Source organism: Fragaria vesca, linkage group LG5, assembly GCF_000184155.1.
Source record: "Fragaria vesca subsp. vesca linkage group LG5, FraVesHawaii_1.0, whole genome shotgun sequence".
Classification (NCBI taxonomy): Eukaryota; Viridiplantae; Streptophyta; class Magnoliopsida; order Rosales; family Rosaceae; genus Fragaria; species Fragaria vesca.
Genome location: NC_020495.1, coordinates 1995571 through 2022037, shown reverse-complemented (window position 1 = coordinate 2022037; position 26467 = coordinate 1995571). Strand labels below are relative to the sequence as shown.

Below are 26467 nucleotides of genomic sequence, written 5' to 3'. Positions count from 1 at the left end.
TACTCTCCTAGGCCATTCGAGCTCTTATCTGTTTGTTTTCTTTTACCAACTGCCCTGATTCTTGCTTGGGGTGTTTTATAGTCTTCTGGTGTTGAAATTTCGAAATGTGAAATCACTGCATTGAGTAAATCAGTAAATGAGAGATACCCCAAAGAGTTTGTAATCTAACAAGTTTACAACTGGAATTTTCTTTTTCGTGGAATGTACTGTCTCTTTATATATACAACTGGAACTGATAAAGAAATTATGGGAACACCGTTTTGTTTCAACACTTCAGATTTATAAAAAAATCTACGAAAAATCAACATTGTACAATAAAAAAACTATAATGAACAATGGTATCTAATGACCACAACTACAAAAGAAAAAAAAAACAATTCAGAAATTGATACATGGAAACAAAAAGAAAAATCTAAAGTTTACAAATTAGAGAGTAAGACTCTCAATGTCGCCCGAAGAAAGCGAGCATGGGATCATAAACTTTTTGATTGGCATTCCAACCGAAAACAAGATCCAGATGAGCATACTCGTTTATGTATTGTACCACAAACTTGTCCTTGTCGTGATTTTTGAGGTCGTTGAGCAAAATTTTCACATCATTTACGTCTGAAAGTGCATCTCTCGCTCCAAAGCTAATGAAAAGAGGAATGTCTTTTGGTATGTTTGCCATGTTGTACACCGGAGGAGTAGACTGTCTGTAGTGTTGTATATTTGTTGGAAGAGTGTAATCGAAACTACTTACGGTTCCACTTCTGATCATCTGAAACAAATGCACCACATTCCTTGTCGAAGTGGACTGTGGTGTATGTCTAGAGTAAAGAGCTAAACTTGAAGGACTTATACAACAATTCGGACCTGTCACAGCTGCCATTCTGTTGCAGCACTCCACGCCCGGATGTATGCAAAGAATGGTTTGCATAGTTTGTTCTATTTGCCCTAGCGGAGGAAACTCCCGGAGACCATGGATGTAGAATTGCTCAGCCATATATATATGTTTGAGTAGCAACTTTTACGAGCGGTGTGGATACGTGACTTAGATGAGCAATCGGGCTAAGCAAAGCAGCTGATCTTAGTAAGTTTCTCAGTTTCTGTTGGGACAAGGCAGCTAGTAACGTTAAAGTTCCCAAAGAATGACCTACATAGTGTAACTTCTGTCCTGTTTGCTTGTTCACATAATTGAACATAGCAGGAAGATCATAAGCAGCCGTTCCCATGTCCACTCCCAATAAGTAGGATCACTAGCGCTAAGTGATCTGTGTCTGCGACTAGAGTCTGTTCCTCGAGTATTAGCAAGCCATACATCAAACCCTTTCAGCTAACATGAATGCCAAAGCTTGATTCGGTGGATTGAGTAACCATGATGCTGCATCCAATGTAATTCCATGTTGAACCAAAACCGGCGGTCTCTTATGCATGGTCGATTTGTCACCATACCGTCCATAGGGAATTCTTTGCAAGCCGAGAATGTAGCCATCTTTTGTTATCACTTGATGTTCTTGGCAAGCATATCCTCGTGTCGCCACTAGAGATTTGCATATATTGTTGTCAATGCCAAGACCATTAGTTTGTGTGCATCCTGCAACACAAACCAAAGCCATAAAAAATAGAACACTAGCTGAACGATAGTTCATCATGTTGGATTGGGGGCAATCGGTTTCGCTTTTGAGCTTTGATGTAAAGAAGGTCACAAAAGTGGACAAGAGAATTGAGAACTGATCAAACACATGGACATGAATGTATCCCGAATGACATATATAGCGTTTGTAGATGTCATACATATCATTTTAAATCCTAACCCACCGTTTAGTGGGAATAAGAAGTCCATTAGTTGGATTAGGAAATCCATTGTTTAATAGGATAAAGAAGGAAACATGGAATATCCCATAAAAAGAAATGAGAGACAATTCAGACACAGTAATAAATACTGTCATACATAAAAATTGAAATATCCACCAACCAAACCAAAATAAATTAAAAACCGTAGAAAAATACACGTAGATATCGTACATGTATTCGAATACCTCACTGTCTTCTTCTGTTGTCTCTGTTCAGACTTTCAGACGAGTCTGGTCTCCCTCACATGTCTTCCCTGCAACCCACGCATTCGCTACAGACAATAAAAAAGCTCCACGCTTTTTACCCTTCTCACTTTTCATCTACCCATTTTTACCCTCCCTCCCACTCTCTGCCACACCTCCATTTTCAGTAGTTGTAGTACCACTCTAGCTCTCTTTCTCTGCAAAACCATTCTCTCACTCAAAGTCTCAAACCCACTCCTTTTTTCATCTCTCTCTTTCTTTCTCTCTTTTTAGCCAAACCCACTTTTCTCTCTTTACCCACTTCGCCTCTGTATACTGGCTCTCCCAACCATGGAAGCTTTCAGCCTTCTCAAGTACTGGCGAGGTGGCGGCCTTGTTGCTTCCACCGCTCCTCCTCTAAACTCCCCCAATGTCACCTCCGCCGCCGCCACCATTCTCACCGCCGTGGCGGAGAACTGCGACGAGAGCCATGCAACTGACGAAGACGACGACGACGGACCCTTCTTCGACTTGGAATTCTCCGCACAAGAAGCCTCCGGGAGCAACGACAGCACCAGCAGCGGCGACGAGAGTGATGAGGTGGAGGTGGAACAAGATGGGGAAGACGACGAGTCTGATGACGTCGACGGTGAAGAAGGGGAGTTTAACTTCGCTGTTTCTTCCGGGTCGAGCAATGACCGCACCGACCCGAATCTCACCATGTCTCCAACGGATGATTTGTTCTTTAAAGGCAAGCTGGTGCCGATTGAACCGGATGTGTTCAACTCGGCCGAGCCCAACTCCAAGGCTCTGTTTTCCGAGTCGCTGCTCAAGTCCGCTACCAAGCTCCGGGTCTTCATGAAGGGTCTCAAGAAGTCTAGGTCCAACTCCAACGGCCCGGAAAAGCCGGAGTCTACAAACGGATCTCAACAAACTCCCCAACAAGAACAGCCTGAGAAGGTAGAGAATAAGCAGGGGAAGCTTTTCACGGTGAAGTTGAAGGTGGAGGAAGTTCCCATTGTGTCCTTGTTCACAAGAGACAACAGCTCAAGAATCTCCACCAAAGCGGCCCAGAACAACAAGAGCCAGATTTCTGAAGAAACCGCAGCTTCTGAGGAGAAGCGGTTTTCGAAAGAGGTAGTGCAGAAGTACTTGAAAATGGTCAAGCCTCTCTACGTCCGCGTTTCGAAACGGAAGACGGTGAGCGGCCCGCAGCCGGCGGAGAATAGCCAGGCGGAGGGGGAAGTGGTTACGGAAGCGGCGCCAGCAGCGAGCAATGTGAGGAGTTTGAAGCAGGGGAATATTCCGGCGGGTTTGAGAGTGGTGTGCAAGCACTTGGGGAAGAGCCGCTCGGCTTCTTCGGCTGTAGCCGCGGCTCCTGCGGGAACTGTGCCGTCACAGAGGAGAGATGATTCGCTGCTGCAGCAGCAGGATGGGATCCAAAGCGCCATTCTGCACTGCAAGCGGTCATTCAATGCTTCCAGAGGTGACATTACCATTACCCATCCCCAAATTTTTAAAATTTTCCCACAACTTATCTTTTTAAGTTTTGATAATGGGAGATTATGCGTTCCACTCGTGTCGTTAAAAAGCTAATCCATTGGTTTTTGTTTTACAGATTCCGATTATACTCCGCTATCCCGGTCAGAGAGCGATTCCTCCAACGAAAATGCGTCACAAAAACCGTCGGATCAAGGCCGAGAGGTTTGATCCAACGGCTCTCATCTCAGGCATAAAAGGCGGGAAGATTGGCCCAGAAAGAGGGGGAAAAGAATCACCAATCAACAGTCCAAGTCAACATTGTGGGATTGCATTGTAATCATGCTCAAATGAGAGGAAGCAAAAAAGAGGGTCCGTTTTCTTGTGGGTTGTAAATGTTTTCAGAAACCCCAGGAAAAGATTAAGTGTAGGATGAATCAGTTCTAGTTAGTACTTAGTAGTAGCGGAACTTAGTGACTAGGGTTTATATTATTGTAATGTCCTATGTAGCCAGTGACTTGCTGTGGTTGTTATATATATATTTAGCTTCTCCAACTGGGTTTATGCTACTCAAAACCCTAGTCATTCTGTGAACATCTTGACCAATTGTTATTGGTTCTGGGTTTACAGTATTTTAGAGATGCTGGGAAAGTTGGGACCTAAACAGTACAAAAGTGATTTTTCTTAAAGGAAGAGAGCAGAAAAGGGGGTGGTAAAGAGAGGTCATGCTCTCTGGGGCATTTTCACAAACACACATAGTGCATTATCCTTGCTTAGTTTAAGGCTTTAAGCACTCTCTCTCTCCAATTAAGCACTTAATCAAAGTCTAATTGTCTAATCTCACTTTACCTTTCATGGGTTTTGTGTTTGCTTTTTGGTCTAAAGGGTCTATGGGAATTCGGGTTAGTGTTGTTGAGGTTGATGGTTTGCCCAATTAAACTGGGTTTTGAAAATGGCTCAGGAGGATCAAGTTTGTCTCCTTTGGGCAGTGCCTTGGACCTAAGAAAGTGCTTCTGTCATTGTTTAATCTGCTCCTGCCTTACGACTTGGGCATTATCAATGCCTTTCTGAATTTCAGAGGATATTGTTTCTTAATGAATAGACTTAACAATGTACATCTCCATCTTAAGCATCCCCTTGCTATTTTCAAGATCACAAACTAGCATTCTAGCATTGCTTGCCTTGCTCAGAATGTGCATTCGACTTCAATTAAGCAGTCCGCTGGAGTTGAGTTTTGCTCGAAGACTAGTAGTCCGAGTATTTCTACTTGTTCTAAATCGTCAATGTACGTGGTCTGTAACATGGAATAATGTAACACAGGTTAAATTTAGGTGTGACACAATCTAACTCGAGGTTCCTACGCAATTTCTAACCCGGTCAAGGTTAAACTTGAATCGAGTCTGTTGGTGATTCAAAGATTAGAGATTTGACCTAACCTATGATCAGTCACGCACACTTTAACTAGTTCGCTGTTCTTGATTAGTTTAACTCCTCTCATTGAACAATGTGGTATCCGATGCGTCTTGGCTCTTAGCCTAAGCCGTTACAATGGAGTAATAATATTTCTTGTAATTTACCCCATGTTTTGAGGGAATATGTTGGTAACTGAATGAAGCTACTGAGGTTCATGTGTGACTAACCTGGTTTCTCTGAAGCGTTTTGTTTTCTTTCATTTCTGGTGTGACCATGTGAATCAGTGTACAAAATTCGTACTTCTGGGTTTTGGTCTCAACCCCATTATTGTATCGTCTGATTTTGCACATGTGAAGTCACTGCTAGTGACTTTGTCATTACTATTTGACTAGTAATTTCGCTCCCTGAGTCCCTGTGATATTGGCCAAAGTCAAGTTTCCGGGCACCGGAAACTATTACAGAAGTCTGTGACGTTAGGTGCCCTTGTGTATGACTCCAACTCTAATTCCAGGATTCATATTTTTCTATCTTTGCGGCTGGTTCGTCTCTTCGTCGACGAAGTATTGTACTCTAAGTTATCAGGTTTTTATAGAAATCATTCACAGAAACCATGGGAGCCGAGGCTTATGATTTCGTCTTCCGGCGAAGGTTTACTGCAATTGCCGGAATTCATAGCCGAGCTCAGAGACCACGCTGGAGTCACATTGGCCATGGCACTTCACTGGACTGAGCTAACTGTACCCAATTGAACCGCCGGGACGAAGAAGATTCAGTTGCGAGAGTGAAATTACGGCTCCAATTGAAGAAACAAAGATTTGATTCTACAGTATTTGATCCTGGGGTAATTTCTGAATTCGGGATAAAATGAAAAATAGACCATAAAAATAAATAGCCGGGCTTGGCGGATATGGTATAGGGCTACGCGGTAGCCCAGTTAGCGTGGGCCTAACAGGCCAAGGGGTCCACAGTTAGAAAATAAATCTGGGCCGTAAATAGAAAAATAGGTTATAAAAATAAATCTACGGGCTAGGCGGCCATGACGTAGGGCTAGGCGGAAGCCCAGTTAGCGCGGGCCAAACAGGTCGAGGGGGATGCAGATTTGCCGACCAGCAACTTTTTCTGGTCATGGGCACCATCCAATCAAGAGAGAAGAGAGAGAAGAGAGAGGGAGAGAAAGAGAGAGAGATGATTGGATGGTGCCCATGACCAGCAAAAATTGTTGGTTGGCAAATCTGCATCCGGCCGAGGGGTCACTTAAAAGGGAAAAAAAGAAAAAAAGTATCAACTGCTTTGATTTGCTTTTCGTCGAGTTTGTCACCAAAGCACATCAAAACAAACCAGCAAGCTAAATATACCATACTGAAAATGGTCTACTACACAAGAAGGGTTTTACATACAACGACTGCTATTAGAAACTTGCCTGTTCCTAGTTTTTATATGGCTATAAAGCAAATATAATGTACTGTGTAACCTGTATTATCAATCCGATTGAAATTTCAACCCAAAATTAGAAAGAAAAACACAAAAATTTGACAGCTCCTAAAGTCTAACTCGCCGTCTGCACTTATCTCCGGCCTGAATCCCTCCGCTCGCTAAATTGTACACCATGGTACAATTCAGCTCAACCACAACATTCTTCTTCACCATAGCAACTTTCACCTTCCCATGAGCGCTCGTAAAGCTAGTAAAAGTCAACGCCCCCGCCTTAGACTCTTTATTAAACTCCGGCACGGCCAAGATCTTCGCCGGAACAATATCCACCGTCACGTTCATCCTCATCGTCCTCCTCGCCTTCGCCACCCCTGCTGGGCTCCTCCCCTCGCCGACCTCCGTCCCGTTGAAGTAAACCAAAGTGGACGTGTTTTCATACCTAAACGACGCGACGTTAGGGTTTTTGATCGACACATCTACCATGATAGTGATGTTGGAACCGTTCGTTAAACTTCCGTTAGTGATCGTGACACCGTTCATGGTGATCTTGGGGCCCTTGACGTGGAAGACGGTGAAGCCGAGGACGATGGCGATGACGGCGAGGATCAAGAACATGGCGGAGGCGAGGCCGCAGCAGTGGACGTATTTTCTTTGGGTGAGCTTTAGGTGGACGGAAGCGACGACGTCTTCTTCCAAGTCATGGCTGCGAACGCTGTACCTTGATGATGGGGCTAAGGGCTTTACTTGCTCGGTCGGGCTAAAGGGACTAGTAGCCATGGATGCAATAATGGGAGCTCTGAGTTGGGGGTTGGAGATATATAACTGAATCGATCCCAATAGTCTTTGTTTCTGGTCGTTGAAAGTGAAATGATGAAGAACATTTGGAGTCAGCTAATAGGTGTGTAAGTTTCTTCTCGAACGCGTTGGCACTAGTTGCACGGCTTGACTTCAAACTTTTGTGTGTCGTATAATATTGTATTAGAAGCTTCTGATGATGGATTTGTGGAATAAGTAATGTGTTGTTGAATTCTATTAGAGGGCATCAAGGGAAAATGTCAAGCTGAAAGAAACATAACAAGGTTTAAATTATTGGGCGGCATGAATATTTATGTAGGCAGAAGAATGATTGCGACGATGTTTGCTTTGTACTCGATACACAAACGAATTATTAAGCCTCTTGAGGCAACTGAAGCTCCTCTTCTATATATGTACCAGAAGAAAAAAATTGAAGCTCTTTCTTCTCCATGCTATCTAGCTCCTCAATCAGACACTATTGTAATGTGGTTTGACACACTGTTTGAGAATACTATATGACATATATCCATGTCATTTATCTTACAAGAATATAACTATATAAGGTCCTTTGTCTTAAGCATTTGGGAGAAGATAACTAATTGATGAGCTATGTTGCACCGACACTGACACAGCGATACGACACGATGCGACATAACAATTCTCAAAAACGTAAGATCCGACATAGCTTGGACACCACAAATAATTAATATATTTTATATACTTTTAATACATAAAAGAATTACTAAAAATATGAAATATCATTAATTTATTGGCCAAAAAATCCTAATTCTGTCTTTTAATAAACACAATATAAGCTCAAAACACCAAAATCCTTCACTCTCCTCCTCGACGTTCCAGCTGCTCAGTCCCCTATCCAACTAATGACCTAAACTAGCTACTTATGTTACTTCACACCTCATAATTCTTCCCCATTAAAAATTCTCAAAACCCAGAAAAATCAAAAATTTTCCTCAACATATATAAAACTCGAAAAACAGAAACCCCCACCAGCAAGAATCATTTTTCTCTCTGTTTAATTCAACTCTTCCCAAAATCCTATTTCTCTTTGCTTCACCTCTTCTTCTTCTCCAGTCCTCGCTCCTACTAATACACACATTTATCAATGACCAAAGAGAATCAACAGAAATGAGAGAAGAAACAAATTTTTTTTGGTGTTGCTATAGTTTAGGTTTTGGGTTTTATTTTTATTTTATATATATTTTTTAAAGTAACAATTGATGACGTGACGTGTCAGAGGGTGACATGACTTGTCGGTCAAATTGTCAGGACGTGTCGGACACTCCGACACTCTATTGGTATGAAGTGTCGGTGCAACATAGTAACTAAGTAACTGGGGATGGTATAAGCTAGTAGTGTGAGAATCGAAGAAGAGTCCAGGATACTGTTGTTTTATGGAATTGGTGCTGTCGATTAGTCATATGAAAATCTGAAAAGGTATTTTCATCTATTTCATTTGGACTTTGTTTGCAACCCAATGATTTGATTGCTTTCCCATTTCTTCTTTCATACATAAATGTACACAGGTTCACGTACTACAAATATTGGAGTATCATATTTACAAAGATGAAAGAAAAGATTAGAGTCGAAGCATAGACAGTGAGGTATAGAAAGGGATGCAGCAGATAGCTAGCAAGAATAATTGAAATGAATTACTGGATGTCCTGTGTTGTATTTCTTTGAAATACTATCACTATTTACTAGCGACCTCTAACATTAAGCTGTACCAATCTATAATTATTGTACGATCGACAAACACATCGTGTAGGAGCATAAGCATTCTCCCCAGTTGATTCAAATTTCAGCTGCAAATTAATGCATTTCCTATTTTTCTTCAAATCATTGAAAGAAATCGAACTTGATGAAAGACATCACAATCCCACTGAAACCGATCATACGAATTCTTATCATTCCAACCATCATTTGCGCAATTAACAGACTATCATATGCCAATGTTATTCATCGAGTTCAGCTTTTTTCCTAATGCGTATCAAGAGAAATTTAGAAATTTTAGATAAATTTGTTTCCTTCCGAATCATAAGAAACAACAAAATTAGTTACAAGATTTTAGGAGGCCCAATTTTGGCTCACTTTTATGGGTTTCCTTGCCTAAAAAGACTCTTAGATGGAAACGAACAATCACAGGCTGGTTGTAGTCCACAACCCGAAACCGACCAAGAAAAAAGCGATATTCTCCAACCAATTTATTAATTAGAAGCCAATCATACAGCAACGTTACATTAGGGAGAAAGCAAATATAGAAAGAAGCACACTCCACACATTTCAAATTTTCAAGAGTCAAAGAAATCTATGATCATCATTAAACAATTCCTTTATTAATATTTTTGATGATTCAGCTCGTAACCTAATTTGTTCATTGTGACATGGAGTTGTGAACTCTTTTGGGTATCCTACATTGAATTTTTTTTCAATTCGGTGATGCTCCTGGGTCTCATTCAGAAGCAATAAAATATATGAACACGTACAGATTACATACGTAGAACCAGCTCATTGGACTGAGGAAACGATTCTCTTGGCATGGCACAAATCTGAAGCAAAAAAGACACTACCATTTTAATCTGGACAGATGAACTTTGGCACATGCTCACCGAAATAATCCTGGCACTTATAATTTGTTTTTCTTTAGCAAACTAGAATGGAGCATAAAGCTTGCATATGGCTACATATGGTGTGTGCCATCATATCAGCATCAAACCACAGCTAGGCATGGCCTGCTTTCAAGTGGACCAAAGATGTCATTGAGAAATTAATTTCACCCCAACAAAATAAAGATGTAATCGAGAAACGTAAGTGTACAGAAAAATCGCTACTCAATTTGAATCGCAGATTCATTTTCGACTCGATTTGGTTTACTGATGATAGTTCAGTTTTATGAGAAAATGGAGTTTACATTGCGAATCAAATAGTAGTAATTGTATCAAACTCATACCTCGTACATGTATATAAGCAAATAATTTGGGTCTAGGTACTAAATTTTTACAAACAAATTAATGATTGAAACAATACCTAGAAACTAGATCTCACAGAACCAAAAATCTCACATCAAATTATATATGCTATAATTGAATATCAAAACTCTAGCCAGCTAGCTATTATCTGCAAACCAAATCCTTGATGGTCTTGCTCTTCAAAACAAGCGTCATGGTGCAATCCATCTTCCCTGTCTTCCTCTTGTTTATAATCTTCCACAAAGTCACTTTACCGCTCACTTTACCGGTGCCGGTAAGCTTCAACATCCCGGAATTTATATCGCTCTTCAAAGTATTAGCCCCCTCCGGCAGCTTGTTCGACCTCAGATCAACCCCGAAACTCAACCTCTCCGTTTTCTTCACTTTGGCTAACCCCTTCGCCACTTTCGTGCTCCCAACTGCGCCTCTTGAATACAAGAAACTCACCGTGGTCGGCACAAACTCATAGTCGCCAAAGTTTGGATTCTTCACACTCATCTGTCCAGACAAAGACACGTTAAACGAAGGCGGCGAAGACGTGTACTTGAGACTCTTCACGGTGACAGATCTCAACCTGATCTCCGGCGACTTGACTCGGAGAACGAGCAGCGCGAAAACCAGGACGGTGACGCAGAAGAAGACGATCCCGGAGAAAACGTAGACAAAGCACTTGTTGCTTCTCTCTCGGCGTATGGCTTTGAACGTAGGGTTTTCTTCGCTTCTTTGGTGTAGCTTCCCCGGCGCTAAGGGCCAGATTTGGCTTTCTTGATCTGCCATTGTTGGAGAGCTTTTGCTACGCTAGAAAACTTGGAACTGGAAATGTTTTCGGTTAAAAATATGGTGAGGGAAAGTTGGAGGTGAAAGGGTTTAAATATAATGAGTGTAGGGTTAGCGGTCGAGTCGGTCAGGAATCAGGATCTGGAAAGCTTGAAGGATAAGAATGGGTCAGTTGTGGCCAACGTCCGTGTCGGCTCTTGATTTGGGATTAAACTATAACATAGACAGTTAGACACCATGGAAGGCAATATAGAGTTGGCACTTGGAGAAAGAATCGAGTTTTTTACGCGCAGGGCAATATATTGAGCAGGTCAATAATGGTCAGAGGTACTTCTGTAAAGAAGTGGGACGCCACAGGTCTTTTTTAAACGTTTTTCTTCTTCTTCTTTACCTAAATTCAACTAGCATTTCTGGAAGCCGCAATTACGGGCTGATTCCGATGATAATGGAGATTCCATTGGTGGTGGAACGAGTATGAGACTGCTCGAACACTGTGACCAGATCTATTAAGGGCGTGCTAATTGGGGACTTATTTAAATCACCACAGGTGATCGAGTTGGTAAGAGCTTAGGTGTAGAACCCCTATATCCAAGTTCGAATCCTAACCGACGCTAATTGGAGTTAAATTCTAATTTATTCTTAATAGCCAGAGAGGACGAAATGTTCTGATAAGATCTTTCGGCGCAGATTAGTTTCTGGGCCTGAAAAACCTTTAAAGATACCGTCGTTGATATTCTTGAAAAATAATAATAATAATAATTGGGGACTTATTTGTAGTAGGCAAATATACATTTGTCACTAAATTGTGACCCATTTTTTACCGCATAATGCTAAGTCCAAATTTTTCACCAATTTTATTATGAATTTAAATTCAAAGTTTCCATCAATAAACTCAAAATCTAAAAAAAGATGAAGATTAAAGAAAAAAATAACAACCAACTCCACTTGGGCGCCTAAGACCCATATTGCCAACATCCCCAACCTAGCTATAAGGTATGATTGAGTTTGGAGTATTTGATCAGCAATAGAGCAGATTCTCTACTATGATCATTTGACAAATATATGGAACAGTTGAGTTGCCGGGTTTGTTACGGGGTTGGGTATTTGGATTTTGGAGTGGGGTGGTTTTGGGGAACCTTTTATTTTAGTTTTTCTATTTCCTGTATTTGAGTATCATCACTGTCGTGAGACACCTGCAACATCACCCTTACTTCGTAATTATAATCGATCTACTAAGGAACTTTTTGTTGGCCGTCTCTTCAACCGGGGGGAAGCTAGGGTTGGATGATGCTTTATATTGCCTTCGCTGAAACATATATGATCAATGGATTTTGGTTCTTTGGTTTGTGATAGAGCGAACTGAGAGTCCGTTAATTTGGTTATCTTTGTAAATGTGATTGAGAGCAATTGTTTGTGATTACTCATAGACATAAAATTGTCCAAGTAAAGAAGTTTTCATGATATGATCTTAGATTTTGCTCCATGATTTCTTCTTTCTTGCTGCTGATCTACTTGATTTGCATGCAATCAGCAATACTAGAAAATAAATCTTTACAAACGTAACAAAATTATGACTCATTGGATCATTCCAAGAAGGCAAGACCAAATTAAAGCCCCTACTAAATGAACTTTATGATTGAAATTTACATAATGTAACACTCTACTCATCGATCAATGACGCTCTATCATGAGAGAGTTATATTGAAATAATGCATATCTAGCTACTACGATTACTGAAGGAAACATTACATTTTGAAATCGATGAATGGAAAACACAAGAAAGAAAGTTCTAGAGATTACAACTACTCAATCAATGTCGCCCGAAGAAAGCGAGCATGGGATCATAAACTTTTTGATTGGCATTCCAACCAAAAACAAAATCCAGATGAGCATACTCGTTTATGTATTGTACCACAAACTTGTCCTTGTCATGATTTTTGAGGTCGTTGAGCAAAATTTTCACGTCATTTACGTCTGAAAGTGCATCTCTCCCTCCAAAGCTGATGAAAAGAGGAATGTCTTTTGGTATTTTTGCCATGTTGTACACCGGAGGAGTAGACTGTCTGTAGTGTTGCCTATTTGTGAGTGGAAGAGTGTAATCGAAACTACTTACGGTTCCACTTCTGATCATCTGAGACAAATGCACCACATTCTTTGTCGAAGTGGATTGTGGTGTTTGTCTATAGTAAAGAGCTAAACTTGAAGGACTTATACAACAATTCGGACCTGTCACAGCTGCCATTCTGTTGTAGCACTCCACGCCCGGATGCATGCAAAGAACGGTTTGCATAGTTTGTTCTAATTGCCCTAGCGGAGGAAACTCCCGGAGACCATGGATGTAGAATTGCTCAGCCATATATGTTTGAGTAGCAACTCTTACAAGCGGTGTGGATACATGACTTAGATGAGCAATTGGGCTAAGCAAAGCAGCTGATCTTAGTAAGTTTCTCAGTTTCTGTTGGGACAAGCCAGCCAGTAACGTTAACGTTCCCAAGGAATGACCTACATAGTGTAACTTCTGTCCTGTTTGCTTGTTCACATAATTGAACATAGCAGGAAGATCATAAGCAGCCAATTGTTCCCATGTCCACTCCCAATAAGCAGGATCATTTGCACTAAGTGATCTGTGTCCGCGACTAGAGTCTGTTCCTCTAGTATTAGCAAGCCATACATCAAATCCTTTGTCAGCCAACATGAATGCCAAAGCTTGATTTGGTGGATTGAGTAACCACGATGCTGCATCCAATGTAAGCCCATGTTGCAACAACACAGGCGGTCTCTTATGCATGGTCGATTTGTCACCATACCGTCCATAGGGAATTCTTTGCAACCCGAGAATGTAGCCATCTTTTGTTATCACTTGATGTTCTTGGCAAGGATATCCTCGTGTCTCCACTAGAGATTTGCATATGTTGCTGTCGACACCAAGACCCTTAGCTTGTGTGCATCCTGCAACACAAACCAAAGCCATGAAAAGTAGGATACTAGCTGAATGATACTTCATCATGTTGAATTGGAGGGAATCGGTTTCAGCGTTTCACTGTTGAACTTTGATGTAAGAATTTCACAAAAGTAGACAAGAAAATAGAGAACTGATCAAACACATGAACATGAATGTATCTCGAATGACTTATATATAGCCTTGTAGTCTTGTAGATGTCATACATAGCATTTTCAAAGTGGGATTAGGAAATCCATTGTTCAGTGGGAATAAGCCGATTAGATATCCATTGTTTAGTGAGATTAAGAAATCCATCATGGAATAGGACTAGGACACCGAAAATAAGAAACACCAAAGAAACATAGATCATCCCATATAGAGTTAAACGTTTGGGCTTAATAAGCTGAGGGATCACTTTGGGCAACAAGCCCAAAGATTTGCGTCTTATTGCTTTTCTGTTTAGTCCTTGTCATGTCAGGCCGAGATACTAAAACAATATACTCGACATTTACCTGAAACTGTGGTCAATTTAAGAACCAATTTGTTCGTGAAGGTGCATTGCAGCTTTTCCAGCTTTCAAGAATCAAATCCACACAAACAAACCCTCTTCGGCCGTCGCTCTTTTATATTCAATATAGTTATGTTCATCAAGATTCTCTGCACATTTGGAATGCATTTCATGCTTCTGCAATAAATTAACAAAGACCATGCATGCCCCTGTCTTCTTCCCCGGCCAACCCTCGTGATTATATTATATAAAACTCCACTACGTTATTAATATGAGGCTTAATCAACCTTGCTATCGTGCTACCAGCCAGGCTTAAACTCTACGTCATGACACTTGAAGAAGATGATTTAGACCGGATCCTTTGGCATTTTTCAGTCTACAAAGCCAGCATATAATACCCAAATTCAAATTCAATGTTGTCCAGCAGCAGCTCATGCCTTTCATAAAGAATCTATCATGTGTCCGGCCACCGTAGAACTACGATCTTAAATATCTATACGAAATCATGTGATAGGTTGAGCGTTTTATGATATCAGCTATCACATAAAGCGAAATAATGGTATCCGAAAAATTAATTCATCTGACTTATTGAAAAAATAAATAAAAATCCGAAATATGCTCCCAACATAAATTTTAAATGAAAAAAACAGTAACATATAAGTAGAAGAACTTGTATCTTGCCTTACTGAATTAAGGCAGATCGATGTTTGACAAGTTCCAAGTGTACGTCAAGTAAAATGACCTATAACTAGTCAACTATTGTTAGCGTTGCATATTTGAATTGGAGGGTCACTATCTGGAATAGAATACTTTGAAAGCTTCATCAACTTTTCTGTTAGTTTTCCACGATTGCAAGATTGAAAGTCGCCAAGTTGATGAATTTGCATTATTAGAGATATTTGGCATAAGATATTTAGTATTAATAATTAAATTAGACATCACATTCAAAAAGAACTAAAAAAAAAAAAAATTCTTGAGCAAGAGCAAGTTCAAATTTGAAACAATAGCACTACCAATCTGTATATACAAAAAAACACAATTCAAAAAATTGTGCTTTGGTAAGTATATGTATGCTCCCGCAGGTCGATCACATAAACGAAGAACAGCAAAAAGAAAAAAAATCGTAAAAAGTATAAAACAAGGGCAATGAAAACAATCTAAGACTGGTTTCACTTGCATACTACACTCTTGACTGTCTGTCCAGACACATCAATTTGAATGGTGCAGTTCATACTCGCAGACTTCTTCTTCTTCATGATGAACATCAACGTCACCTTCCCGGTTAACTTCGCTTCGCTGGTCAGCGTCAACTCGCCAGAGCTGTTCAATGCAGCGGTGTTCAAGCTCACACTCGCATCGATCTTCTTGGTGCCACGCATCCCGGCCTTGCCCTTTGGTACAGTGAATGTCCCAACAGGTGTACCTTGGTACTTGAATGTCACGACCCCTTCGTCGAACTTGTAAGGACCCCAGTTGGTGTTCTTGACCCTGATTTGGGTGTTGAAGGTTGAGCTGAACGATGTAGTGGAAGAGGTGACGCCTGAGAGGGTGCTTGTTGTGTCGAGTCTCACCTTGGGGGTCTTCACTTTGAGCACAGTGAGACCAAACACAGCCCCGACGGCCATCTGGAACACAATGAAAATACCAATATAAGCAAAGCACTTGATTCTCTTCTTGCGCTTGAGCTCGTCCTCGGACAAAGACTCTCCATCGCTTCTTGTGTAACCGTTTGACGGAGCCAAAGGATAAACTTGTTGGTGCTTGTCAGCCATCTCTGTCTTTCTTTCTGATATGAAATGAAATGAAGAAAAGAATGAAGAAATCAAGAGTATAGTATGTTTTACTCTGCTTTTGTGGGTTTGTTTTCTCTTAAACTGTAGAGGAAGTAGTTTGTGGTAATGATGGAATGGAATGGTACACTAGTGTGGTATATATAGTGTATTTGGGGTCTGGGGAATTTGAATAAGTTATGCAGGCGAATGAAGTTCCTGGCAAATGCGATTAGGACGTACATGGTGGGGAGGAATTCTAATTCGGACGCCAAACGCGTCCCAAAGGTGAGAATTGTTGACTTCTAGATGATCGATGGCTTTGTCTGAGGACTTTAAGGGCTTTTTGGCCAATTGAGTTTGATTCATATGAAAATATCAGAAGAAGGTTCGGTTCTATCCGTTAGCATAGACCAAATCTCCCAATCAAAAGTTACAACGTGGTGTTGGGATCTATTATAATATTCCAGATTATGAACCTCAGGAATAGTATTTGCCAGATTCTTGGTATTTAATTTGACTGTGGAGTTCGGTTCTGTTGTCCCTGATTAGAAGCAAGAATATGGTACACGAAGACTTGAAGGTTGCTTAGGACTTCACCAATCCAAAAAAAAAGTATAACCCCAATATATAAACGAGCTTAATTAGTTTAAGTATCAAGCTAATTCTTCTTTTCTGTAGGAAAAAAAGGAAAAGAGAGAGAGAGAGGAGGATAAAAAGAAGCTAATGCTTTGCTCATAGTTATATGCTCAAAATGAATGACAAGTGTGTTTGGCGCAATTCTGAATCCTAGTTATTGCTTTGGGGATCTATTGCTATTCTCCGAAGAAGATCAAATTCCTCTAATCTTAGATTTTTTTGGACTCATGACCATGACCACTTAAAAGTTAATTACAAATGTCCTTTTACTCTTTGAACTGTTGTATACTAATGAGTATAGACTAATGGTACCCCAATACAAATCAATCAGTATCTGATAGAAAGTGTTTTGGATTGAAGTACGTTCCATATATATGTCTTTTTCTGATGAAACATACAAAGAGAAAGATCAAATTAATTCGACTTGTAGACAGTTTTCGTTTCCTGCTCTGTCCATGATCTAATGTGATAATTAGATATTGTGCAGAAGCAAGTGATGAACAAAAGAACTATAATCCAAAACAGCTCAAGCAAAATTTCGATTAGTACTTTTGATACTAGTGATTTATATAGTTTAACACTAGTGAACATAATTTGCAGAAAATAACTTTTTGTCAATGAACCAAAATTCAGTCTTGGAGACCTGGCAGACGAAGCTAATATGCCCTCTCTGTCCTATGTGAAGACTTTTATTGGGTGGTTGTTCAAGTATCCTCATCAGTCTCTCTATAGCCGTTCATATAGTCTTTGCATTATCTTCGACATTATTTCATTAAAAAGCCCACCATCACTTTCTCCAGCTATTAAAAAATAAAACTAGAAAGGTTTTCATTCGACCCTGAAACCATTAAGTCATCATGATATAAGATTCAATATATTATGCCCAAATGAAAGAAAAAATTAAGAGTTCATACCCCAAAATTTTTCCAGGCCAAGCAGACTTTTCAGTAGCAATGTTATTTTTGCCGTTGAATATCAACAAATGAAAAGAACAAAAGAAGGCAAAAATTGGAGTTCAAACTATAATGTGTATAATATATATATATCGGCCGACATAATTTGTAAACCAGAATCATAAGACTACAAAAAATTTAAAGAAAATCTGCCAAACTTAGAAGTAACTAAAAATGGGAGGCAGAACAGAGCCGATCAAGGTCTGTTAATATCACTCGCACTCCAAATTCTGGACAGTTTTTGTGGCCACACTAAACACCATAGAGCACGCCATGTCCGCCGACTTCCTCTTCTTCATGATCATCATCAGCTCCACTTTTCCGGTCAACGTGACCGTGCTGGACAGCATCAACACCCCACTGCTCAGCTCAGTTCCGAGCATAGTGTTCGCGGGCAACAACGCCGAGCTCACACTCACCATGACATCAATTTTCTTGGTCGACCTCATCCCAGCTTTGCCTTCAGGGATGTAAGCTTGGCCAACGGGAAGACCTGCGTACATGAACGTGATTGTGCCGGCCTCGAATTTGTAAGGTCCCCAGTTGGTGTTCCTAACCCTGACTTGAGTTACGAAGTTCATGTCGAATGAGGGGGCTGCGGCGTTGGCTGTGAGGGACTGGACGTAGATGTTGCCTAGTCGGACTTTCGGGGTCTTGACCTTCATGACGGTAAGTGCGAAAACTGTTATCACTACGATCTGAAACACAATGAAAATTCCGATGTATTTGTACATCTTGATCCTCTTCTGCCGCTTCCGCTCTTCGTCGGCGTGGAAGGGGTGTGTTTCAACATCGTGCGCTTTCTCAGACATTTTGGGTAGCTCTGTTTTTCTCTCAGAAAATGAAAACTTAAAGCTAGCTGTAAATCTCTCTCTTGTGTTGTGTATGTTTTGGTGGTGATGGCAGTGGGAGTGTTTCTGTGTTTATTTATAGTAGGTTATGAGAACTGTATGGTCGTCTGTATTGGTCACTAGTTTGCTTCCAGGAAAGAAATGACATAACACCATGTCTCTTCTTGTGTTAAACGCGCTTGAGGTAACTGGTAATTTGGTATGGCCTAAATTTCTTGACTTCTAGATGGTGGGCATGGCATTGATCGTCACCTTTGATATGGAAAGGTTTGGAGAATCGTCACTATCGTGTAGTATTAATATGGATGGAACCTTCAGTGGCAACCGTTGTAAGATTTGGACCTTTAAGGGCGGTGGGACCTGTGAGATTGATTATTATTGTTACGCAAAATTATTAGTTTTGTCTAGTGTAATTATTACTCGGCCATACGAGTAGTTTCGATAGCTTTATTATTTGATATTATAAATGTTGGTTGCTTAAGAAGTTCTTCAATATAATTTATTTTTTTTCAAAAAATAAAATAAAATCATATGAGTGGTTTACACCAGAAGAGACATAGAGAAAGGGAGACTTTGTTGGGGGGCGGCTGAGAGTCTTGTTACAGAGAACCATGGGTTGAATATGAACAACGAGTCCAGTCCAAGATGTGATGCCTTTAGTTGGCTTCATGCAGAATATACTTACCCAAGTTGCAATTGGTCCTAATAAGCGTCCTTTCTCATTTTTTTTCTTCGTTAGTAGGTTGTACGTACATTTGAATATGTAACGCATGTTACTAGAAGAACTGAAGAAGAATACTTTGTTTCCTACTGAAGAAGAACTGACCAATTTCTCTTCATTACGGGACAAGTTGGGTTAGGTACTTCTTTTGCAATACAAATTATTGTTCGTGTTTTTAAAAACAAGTTAGATTGTTATAATATGTTGTAGTACTAAGATTAAGAGCTTAATCGGTTTGCAACATTAAAAAAGCTTAGGTTTGCTTAGGTTATTTTACATGTACAGTTCAATTTTTACGTAAATTATGAGGATGAATCGTGTGTTTATGTTATTACCTATTCTTCTTATCAATGCAAATGCAAGGCTTGACATCCATTTTTGAAGTTACTAAAGAGTGAGTAGATAATATATCATGTTACATTGGAATGCTGAATAGTACTATAAGAATGCCATCTGCATAGACGGAGCCAGAAACTAGAAATATGGGGTGCCATCATTAATAAAAGGGTGTCATTATTTACAAATTTCTCCAATTTAGCTAGGTTTCAAAGACCAAATACATGTAAAGCCTAAGTTTTGAAGGGTACCATTTGGTCTATATGTACCTCCGCATATGATCTGCTCCCAAAAGATCCTACCTGCACTTGTGAATAATACAACGACATTGTTGTTCTTTCAGTTGTTTAGTCAATTCAAACTTCAAAGAGAAAATAAAAGTCATCATCCTTAAAACTCATTACCTTTTTTCTAAACAATATCGTAAGCGTAATCCTAAACTCCTAATGATCACCAGAACTTGAATTATTTTTTTTATTTTTTTCGGAAAACAATAATCATGAGGAGGATGGAACCTCCAACTCAGTCTAGGAATCCTTTGTTCATTTATTTAAATCGCGTCACAAAACCTGCAGTAAGAAATTGAATCAAAAGGAAAAATGACCGATGATTATATATCTTATTTACAAGTACAAGGCGGAAATAATAACTAGCTCAGTGAAAACTACTCATGCATGTCCAAAAGCTGCCTTCACTTGCATTCCAATGCCTGAACCCCCTTGGTTGCCAAATTAACTTCAATACTACAATTCATCTCTGCAGTTTTCTTCTTCTTCATCACAAACATCAACTCAACTTTTCCACTAATCTTTGCTTGGCTGCTCAGCTTCAACACCCCTGAATCCAAATCACTACCAAGATTTGAAACACTCGGCAACTCCTTGGAATTTATAATCGCGGTGGCTCCAATTTTTTCAGTCGAACGCCACCCAGCCTTTCCCTTAGGAATTGTAACCTGCACCAATGGCATCCCCTGGTACAAAAACGTGACATAGCCACTATCATATTTGTAGGGACCGAAATTCTTGTTCTTGACTCTAATTTCGGTTGTGAAGCTCATATCGAAAGATGGTGGCGTTTGGGAGGTATAGTTGAGGGTTTGGACGTCGATGTTGCCTAACCGGAGCTTGGGAGTCTTTACTTTCATGACGGTGAGACCAAATACGGTCATAACTATGATTTGGAAGACAATGAAAATACCAATATACATAAACAGCTTCCTTCTCTTCTGGCGTTTCAGCTCCTCCTCGGATTGGAAGGTGGCTCCGATCGATTCGTGGTCATTTGATCTGGTGTAGCCATTTGCTGATGATGCGTAGGCCTGCTGGTTTTTCTCGGCCATTTTTCTCTCTTTTGGTCTCTACTCGATCTCTAGCTAGAATGAATGTTGGTACTAATGCACTCTGGCAAACTTGGGAGGTGAATGGAAGTATGGGAGCTTTATGTAGTGTTTGGAGAGTCTGATCACTTGGGTAAGAATGAAAAAGAAGTTGAAATTTGTGAGCAAAGCGCGTGATAGTTTTGATATTTCTTCCTTAGAATGCTAGATGATGGGAATGGTATGACTTGTTTTAATGACTTTTAGCCTTTACAAGTGTAAATAATAGAGTTTAGATGATACGTGTATAGAACCTTCGACTTAATTTCTACATATGTCTGATATTTGGCTTTTTTATTACATGAAAATTGTTATAACTACCAAAGTTTTGTGTATTAACTTTACAACATCTTGCAAACATTTGGCGACTTTTCTTTACGTGAGTTGTAAGGGATAGTGGTCTCCACGATGAAAACAATTACAGACCATTTTTATTCTTATTACAGTAAATAAAAAGATACAATGTTGTTAGAATTTGATTTATTAATACATTTACGTCAACATAAATCATAAAGAGACTCACAATAAAAGAAATTTAGTTGGAAAGTGCAAATTTCACTTACCGATTTGAAAATGTAAAAGTAACTAAAATTGGAGGTAAAACAGGGCCATGGCTCCGTTTCTCACTCGCATTGCAAATGTTGGACAGTCTCCGTTTCCAAATGAAACACCATAGAACATTCCATTTCTGCAGTCTTGTGCTTCTGAAAGATCCCCAACAGCTCCACTTTTCCGTCCAACTTGGCCGTGCTGGTCAGCTTCAATATCCCACTGTTCAGTTCAGTCCCAAGCATTGTGTTCCGCAGCAGAAACCCGGATCCGCTCACACTCACTGTTGCATCCAACTTTTTCGTCGATCGCATGCCAACGTCGCCCTGTCGGATCAGAAGTTGCCGGGACACCTTCGTACATGAATATAGCGAAGCCAGACTCATACTTGTAAGGTCCCCAGTTCTTATTCCTCACCCGGATTGCGGTTGCGAAGCTCATATCGAACAATGGTGGTTCGGGGACGGCAGTGAGAGTCTGGACGTCGTGAATGTCGCCCAGTTGGATCTTCACTTTCGTGATCGTGAGTCCGAGTATGGATATCACTATGGTCTGAATCACAATGAAAATGCCGATAGCTATGTACGCCTTGATTCTACTCTGGCGACGTCTGACCTCGTCGTCCGGACTGGAAGTGACGCTGGGCTGTTGATAGTTTGTGGGATACCCCATTTCTACTTTCTGATGATCCGCCATTTTCTTCTATATGAATATTGAAGATGGAAATGGAAATGGTTAACTTTTTTGTACAAGGCTTTTTGTGTTTGGTGCCCGAGTGGATCTTCATCACTATATTTATAGTGTATTTGGATAGATAGTGGCATGAACGATTCTGGGTTATGAAAGGTTGAGAGAATCAATTTTCATTATACTTGGAGAAGCTGGAGTGACGAAACAAGATTGATCATGTTTAAACGAAATACGAAAAAACCATATCGATCATATGAAAATGAAAGTCTTCAACAAGGAACAGGAGAAAATAGAAGTCTTCACCAAAAATATAGGGAAAAATGCTAGGGTCAATGTCGACTTGATGTTTTTTTTTTGAGAAAATTAGATAAAAACCCAAAATACTAGACCTCTTTTAAGATAAACCCATATATATTTTTCTTTTATTTTACACCCACTTTACATAAGCAAACATACTATATAGAGCAAATGTCTATAATTAATAGTTTTCTTCATTTTTCGGTTTCTCTAATTTGCCCTTCAGATTATAGAAAGCTAAATTTGGTATATTTCTCAATTTTAGCATCAATTTGAAACTCAAATACTAGCTTAAATTTAGTTGGATTTAACTTTGTCATAATCAATTAAATTCTTTAATTTCTTACCTTGTTATTACTAACTTGAGTGTATATATATATATATTATATACAGAATTATGTCATTTGTAATAGGATGATACTTTTCATTCCTAAGCTCACATTTGGTGTCTCTTTACATAGTCGAAAAATGTTTAATTGTAAGATACACGTTCTTGTTTTTTGATTAATTTTCTTCTTTTTAAGTATATTATTATATCATTTCTCATCCTAATCGAGAGAACATTTTACTCTCTACTACTTATGTTTCTAATGTACCTATTAAGTAGGGCATGATATGATAATATACCTAAAAAGAAGAAAATCCAAAATTGGGTTTAGGGTATAGAGTTAGGGTATAGGTTCAGGTATAGGGTATAGGGTATAGGGTTTAAGGTATAGGGTATAGGGTTTAGGGTATAGGGTATAGGGTTTTGGGTTTTGGGTTTAGGGTTTAGATCGGATATATTCATATTATATTTTACCTTATGTATAGATTAGAGAATGAATTCTTTTAATCTAGATTTTTTCATAAAAATAAAGAAAACTACATGATTATTGCAAATTGACTGAAAAATGTTAGTGTTAAAAAAAAAACTCATAATCAAGGTATTTAAAACAACATTAATTAAGCTTATTTATTATATTAACATGTTATAGTTGAATGGTGGCAATTGTGTAAAATTTAGAAAAAATAGGACATAATATTTATCATAATTGATATATTTTAAATGTCTATCAGATAGAAATATTAAGTGGGTTTTATTTAAAACCACTGTTCAAAATTAGGTGTATATGAAAATTCCCTTTTTTTTCCCCTCTCCTTTTGTTCTAAAACCTAACAACGGTTGGTGAAGCATAATCCACTTGACAAGTTTGTTCATAAAATAAATAAAATCCACTTGATTAATCATGTACTTACCTAAAAGATGTGTTAATGATGATGGAACCTCCATCTCTTCCAAGTGACAAAGTCCATTTCAGGAAACTTTCCTTTTATTAGAAGAATGAATCTGATTATTATCTGGGTAAATAACTAAAGAATTAAATTCAGTTTACCCTCTTGTGGTTTGGGGGTGACTTCATGTTAGTCCCTACACTTTTATTTTCATCAGTTTACCCCTTGAACTCTTCAATTTCTGTCTGCCGTGCCCAAATTCTCATATTCCGTTTGAATTGACCTTTAATTATCAGCAGTTAAGGTTCGATTTAGACATATAAAGTCCGATTTGCCCAAATTCTAGATACTAGCCTCACAGTTAAGGTTAAAATTATCAGCAGTTAACGTCCGATTTGGACATAATATAGGACATTTGGTCACGCTTGAGGAAAATTCAAAAGTTTGAGGGATAAACTGATGAAATTGAAAGTATAGGGATTAACATGAAGTTACTCCCAAACTTCATGGAGGTAAACTGAATTTAATTCATAACTAAATATACATGAAAGAGTGGCTAAGATAAATGCATCTAAGACATATCTACACTTCAATAAATTAAATGTCAAAATTCTGGATATGGCAGTACCATGCCATACACTGGCTCCGGACCTGGCCTGTTCCGAGTCTTGACATTGAAGATAATGAGACCAAGTTCGGTCATCACTATGATCTGAAATATAATGAAAATTCCAATGTAAGTGAACAATTTGATCCTCTTCTGGCGTTTGATCGAGCTCTTCCTCAGAATGTGATGCGGATTCCTAATCTTTTGTGGTGTAGCCTTTTATTGATGCCAAGGCATTCCCTCTGCCATTTAGGTTAATCAATTAGCTGTGTTTTCTGTTTGAGAAGTGTAGAATGTGGAGGACCAAGTCTCGAACAAGCTTTCTAGCAGCCGGAAGAGCCGAAGAGGGATAGGTGAGTGGAGGACTAGAGGCGGAGCCGCGGAGGGCCGGACCGCCGGAGGCGAGTCGTCGCTATCGGGGAGGAGTGGAGGCGGAGCCGCGGAGCCGGCGGAGGGGAAGAGCCCGGAAGAGGGATAGCCGGATAGATCACAGGTGAGTGACTGAGTGGAGGCGGAGGGGAAGAGCAGGGAAGGCTTTTAGACTTAGTGAGTTAGTGTTTAAGTTGATTAGTTGAAGGACAGAAGGATCCTTCGTTGAAGGAGTTGGGTGGAATGAGTGATGAGTGATGATTGTGGACTTGGGTAGTTAGTAATGTGGGTTGGGCTTGGGTGGGTTGGTGGCTACCTAAGTTTTTTTTTTGCCCCAATTTTCTTGGTTGGGCTTGAGCCCTACCCACTTATGGACTGGATCCGCGCCTGGTGTTGATGATGCATGTGATCTGTAGTTGTGTTCGAGAATGTTGGCTTCGATCAGCTAGCTGCGTTGTATATATAGTGTGATTTCCACACAGGTGCAGCCGTGCAGGCCGAGACGATATTCTAGGAAAAGCTGAAATGCAACGGGCACAGTTGGGACTGATCGAGTTCCAGGTTGAATGAGTTCCATGAGGATTCTTTTAGCTGCTGTAGTTTATCTACAGCTTTCTATTATTCTATACTTAGCCAGTTCGACTTATTCTTCAATCAGTTTGGGAATTGTCACTACCCTGCTACTTGGGTTTTCATTATTCTTGTGAGTCTTGGTGAGTATATAGTAAAGTGCATGCAGTAGATAGTGCACAGTAATATATGGGTAGTGCTAGAGGGCCTTAATTGTGGCCTTAATCTTATGTGTCATGTCATGTAAGTAAATAAAAATATTTATTTTTGATTCCACATAATATATCCTGTCAAATCAAAATATTGCATTACCAATTTTACCATTTCTATTTCCTTTTACATTTTAAGGGGTGAATCAATAATATTAATGTACTTTATTAGGTAATGGAAAACAAATATTACATATTAATAGCAACCACTAATTATGTATAATATCAGGAATGTTTCTTACATCAATATGAAGATTAACTATTTTTTAAATAATAATTAGTTTTGTCAAATAAACTCTAACCCTAACCCTAATTCGTCCAAAAAGCAATTATAATTCATCAAAAAGAAAACATTAATATAAGATAATTCGGATATAATTCATCAAAATTTTCTATAATTCGTCCAAAAAATAATTTATATACAAATAATTTCTCTAAATGATTTACATACATATTATTTATATAATATACACATGTATTTTTTTATAATATACATGTATTATAAATATATAATATAATGTTATTTTGATGTTATATTTTTTTATATTTATATAGTTAGATATTTAGAAGAAGGAAAGCTAAAATAGTTTTATTTTTCAATGAAAAACTGAAATTTATTAGAGTCATTGTTTGAAATGGACCAAATGGTAAGATGGTCTTTATACTTAAGTATTACATGGTATAAAATTTTTAATATGTGATGTGTCTAAATGATTTGGCATGCCACATAGATTTGAGGCCTAAAATCTTAGGCCTTATTAAGGCCTAGAATCATTTTCCATAATATATAGAAGTTCCCACACGATGTTATCTGGTTTATTGTGTGACCATTGGGGCAAAATCGGCAAATAGTTATTCCAGCCGATGAGCAAGTTAATTAGCTTGATTTGAGGAAGCAATCATTGAATTACCACAAATCAATCAGATTTCATTTCAATTACTGAACTTTTAAGTGAAACCTTCCA

The 26467-nt window shown here is 39.2% G+C and overlaps 6 protein-coding genes across 6 annotated transcripts in view; 1 reads left to right on the top strand and 5 right to left on the bottom strand.

The window, feature by feature from the left end:
• Positions 1 to 442: 442 nt before the first annotated feature.
• LOC101298518 (triacylglycerol lipase 2-like) lies at positions 443 to 871 on the bottom strand. The gene has a single exon (XM_004300790.1). It carries the CDS (start codon positions 869 to 871, stop codon positions 443 to 445), a length of 429 nt encoding a protein of 142 aa, XP_004300838.1.
• A 1498-nt stretch (positions 872 to 2369) lies between these two features.
• LOC101298226 (probable membrane-associated kinase regulator 2-like) lies at positions 2370 to 4050 on the top strand. Its single transcript, XM_004300789.1, has 2 exons — positions 2370 to 3504; positions 3637 to 4050. Exons 1-2 carry the CDS (start codon positions 2370 to 2372, stop codon positions 3726 to 3728), a joined length of 1227 nt encoding a protein of 408 aa, XP_004300837.1. The 3' UTR covers positions 3729 to 4050.
• A 2399-nt stretch (positions 4051 to 6449) lies between these two features.
• Positions 6450 to 7118, bottom strand: LOC101297936. Its single transcript, XM_004300788.1, has one exon. The coding sequence runs from the start codon at positions 7116 to 7118 to the stop codon at positions 6450 to 6452; it is 669 nt and encodes a 222-aa protein (XP_004300836.1).
• A 3149-nt stretch (positions 7119 to 10267) lies between these two features.
• LOC101297644 lies at positions 10268 to 10900 on the bottom strand. Its single transcript, XM_004300787.1, has one exon. The coding sequence runs from the start codon at positions 10898 to 10900 to the stop codon at positions 10268 to 10270; it is 633 nt and encodes a 210-aa protein (XP_004300835.1).
• Positions 10901 to 12710: 1810 nt separating this feature from the next.
• On the bottom strand, positions 12711 to 13907 carry LOC101297352 (triacylglycerol lipase 2-like). The gene has a single exon (XM_004300786.1). The coding sequence runs from the start codon at positions 13905 to 13907 to the stop codon at positions 12711 to 12713; it is 1197 nt and encodes a 398-aa protein (XP_004300834.1).
• A 1434-nt stretch (positions 13908 to 15341) lies between these two features.
• Positions 15342 to 26467, bottom strand: part of LOC101295333 — a 22308-nt gene continuing 11182 nt past the window's right edge. The window contains exon 3 of the mRNA XM_004298794.1: positions 15342 to 16135. Coding sequence (XP_004298842.1) covers positions 15519 to 16121 — 603 coding nt within the window. The 5' untranslated portion in view covers positions 16122 to 16135 and the 3' untranslated portion in view covers positions 15342 to 15518. The remainder of the gene's footprint in view (positions 16136 to 26467) is intronic.

Coding starts and splice junctions, on each gene's coding strand:
- LOC101298518 (XM_004300790.1), bottom strand. CDS start 871: ATGGCAGCTGTGACAGGTCCGAATTGTTGTATAAGTCCTTCAAGTTTA.
- LOC101298226 (XM_004300789.1), top strand. CDS start 2,370: ATGGAAGCTTTCAGCCTTCTCAAGTACTGGCGAGGTGGCGGCCTTGTT. Junction 3,505..3,636: donor GTCATTCAATGCTTCCAGAG/GTGACATTACCA, acceptor TTTGTTTTACAG/ATTCCGATTATACTCCGCTA.
- LOC101297936 (XM_004300788.1), bottom strand. CDS start 7,118: ATGGCTACTAGTCCCTTTAGCCCGACCGAGCAAGTAAAGCCCTTAGCC.
- LOC101297644 (XM_004300787.1), bottom strand. CDS start 10,900: ATGGCAGATCAAGAAAGCCAAATCTGGCCCTTAGCGCCGGGGAAGCTA.
- LOC101297352 (XM_004300786.1), bottom strand. CDS start 13,907: ATGATGAAGTATCATTCAGCTAGTATCCTACTTTTCATGGCTTTGGTT.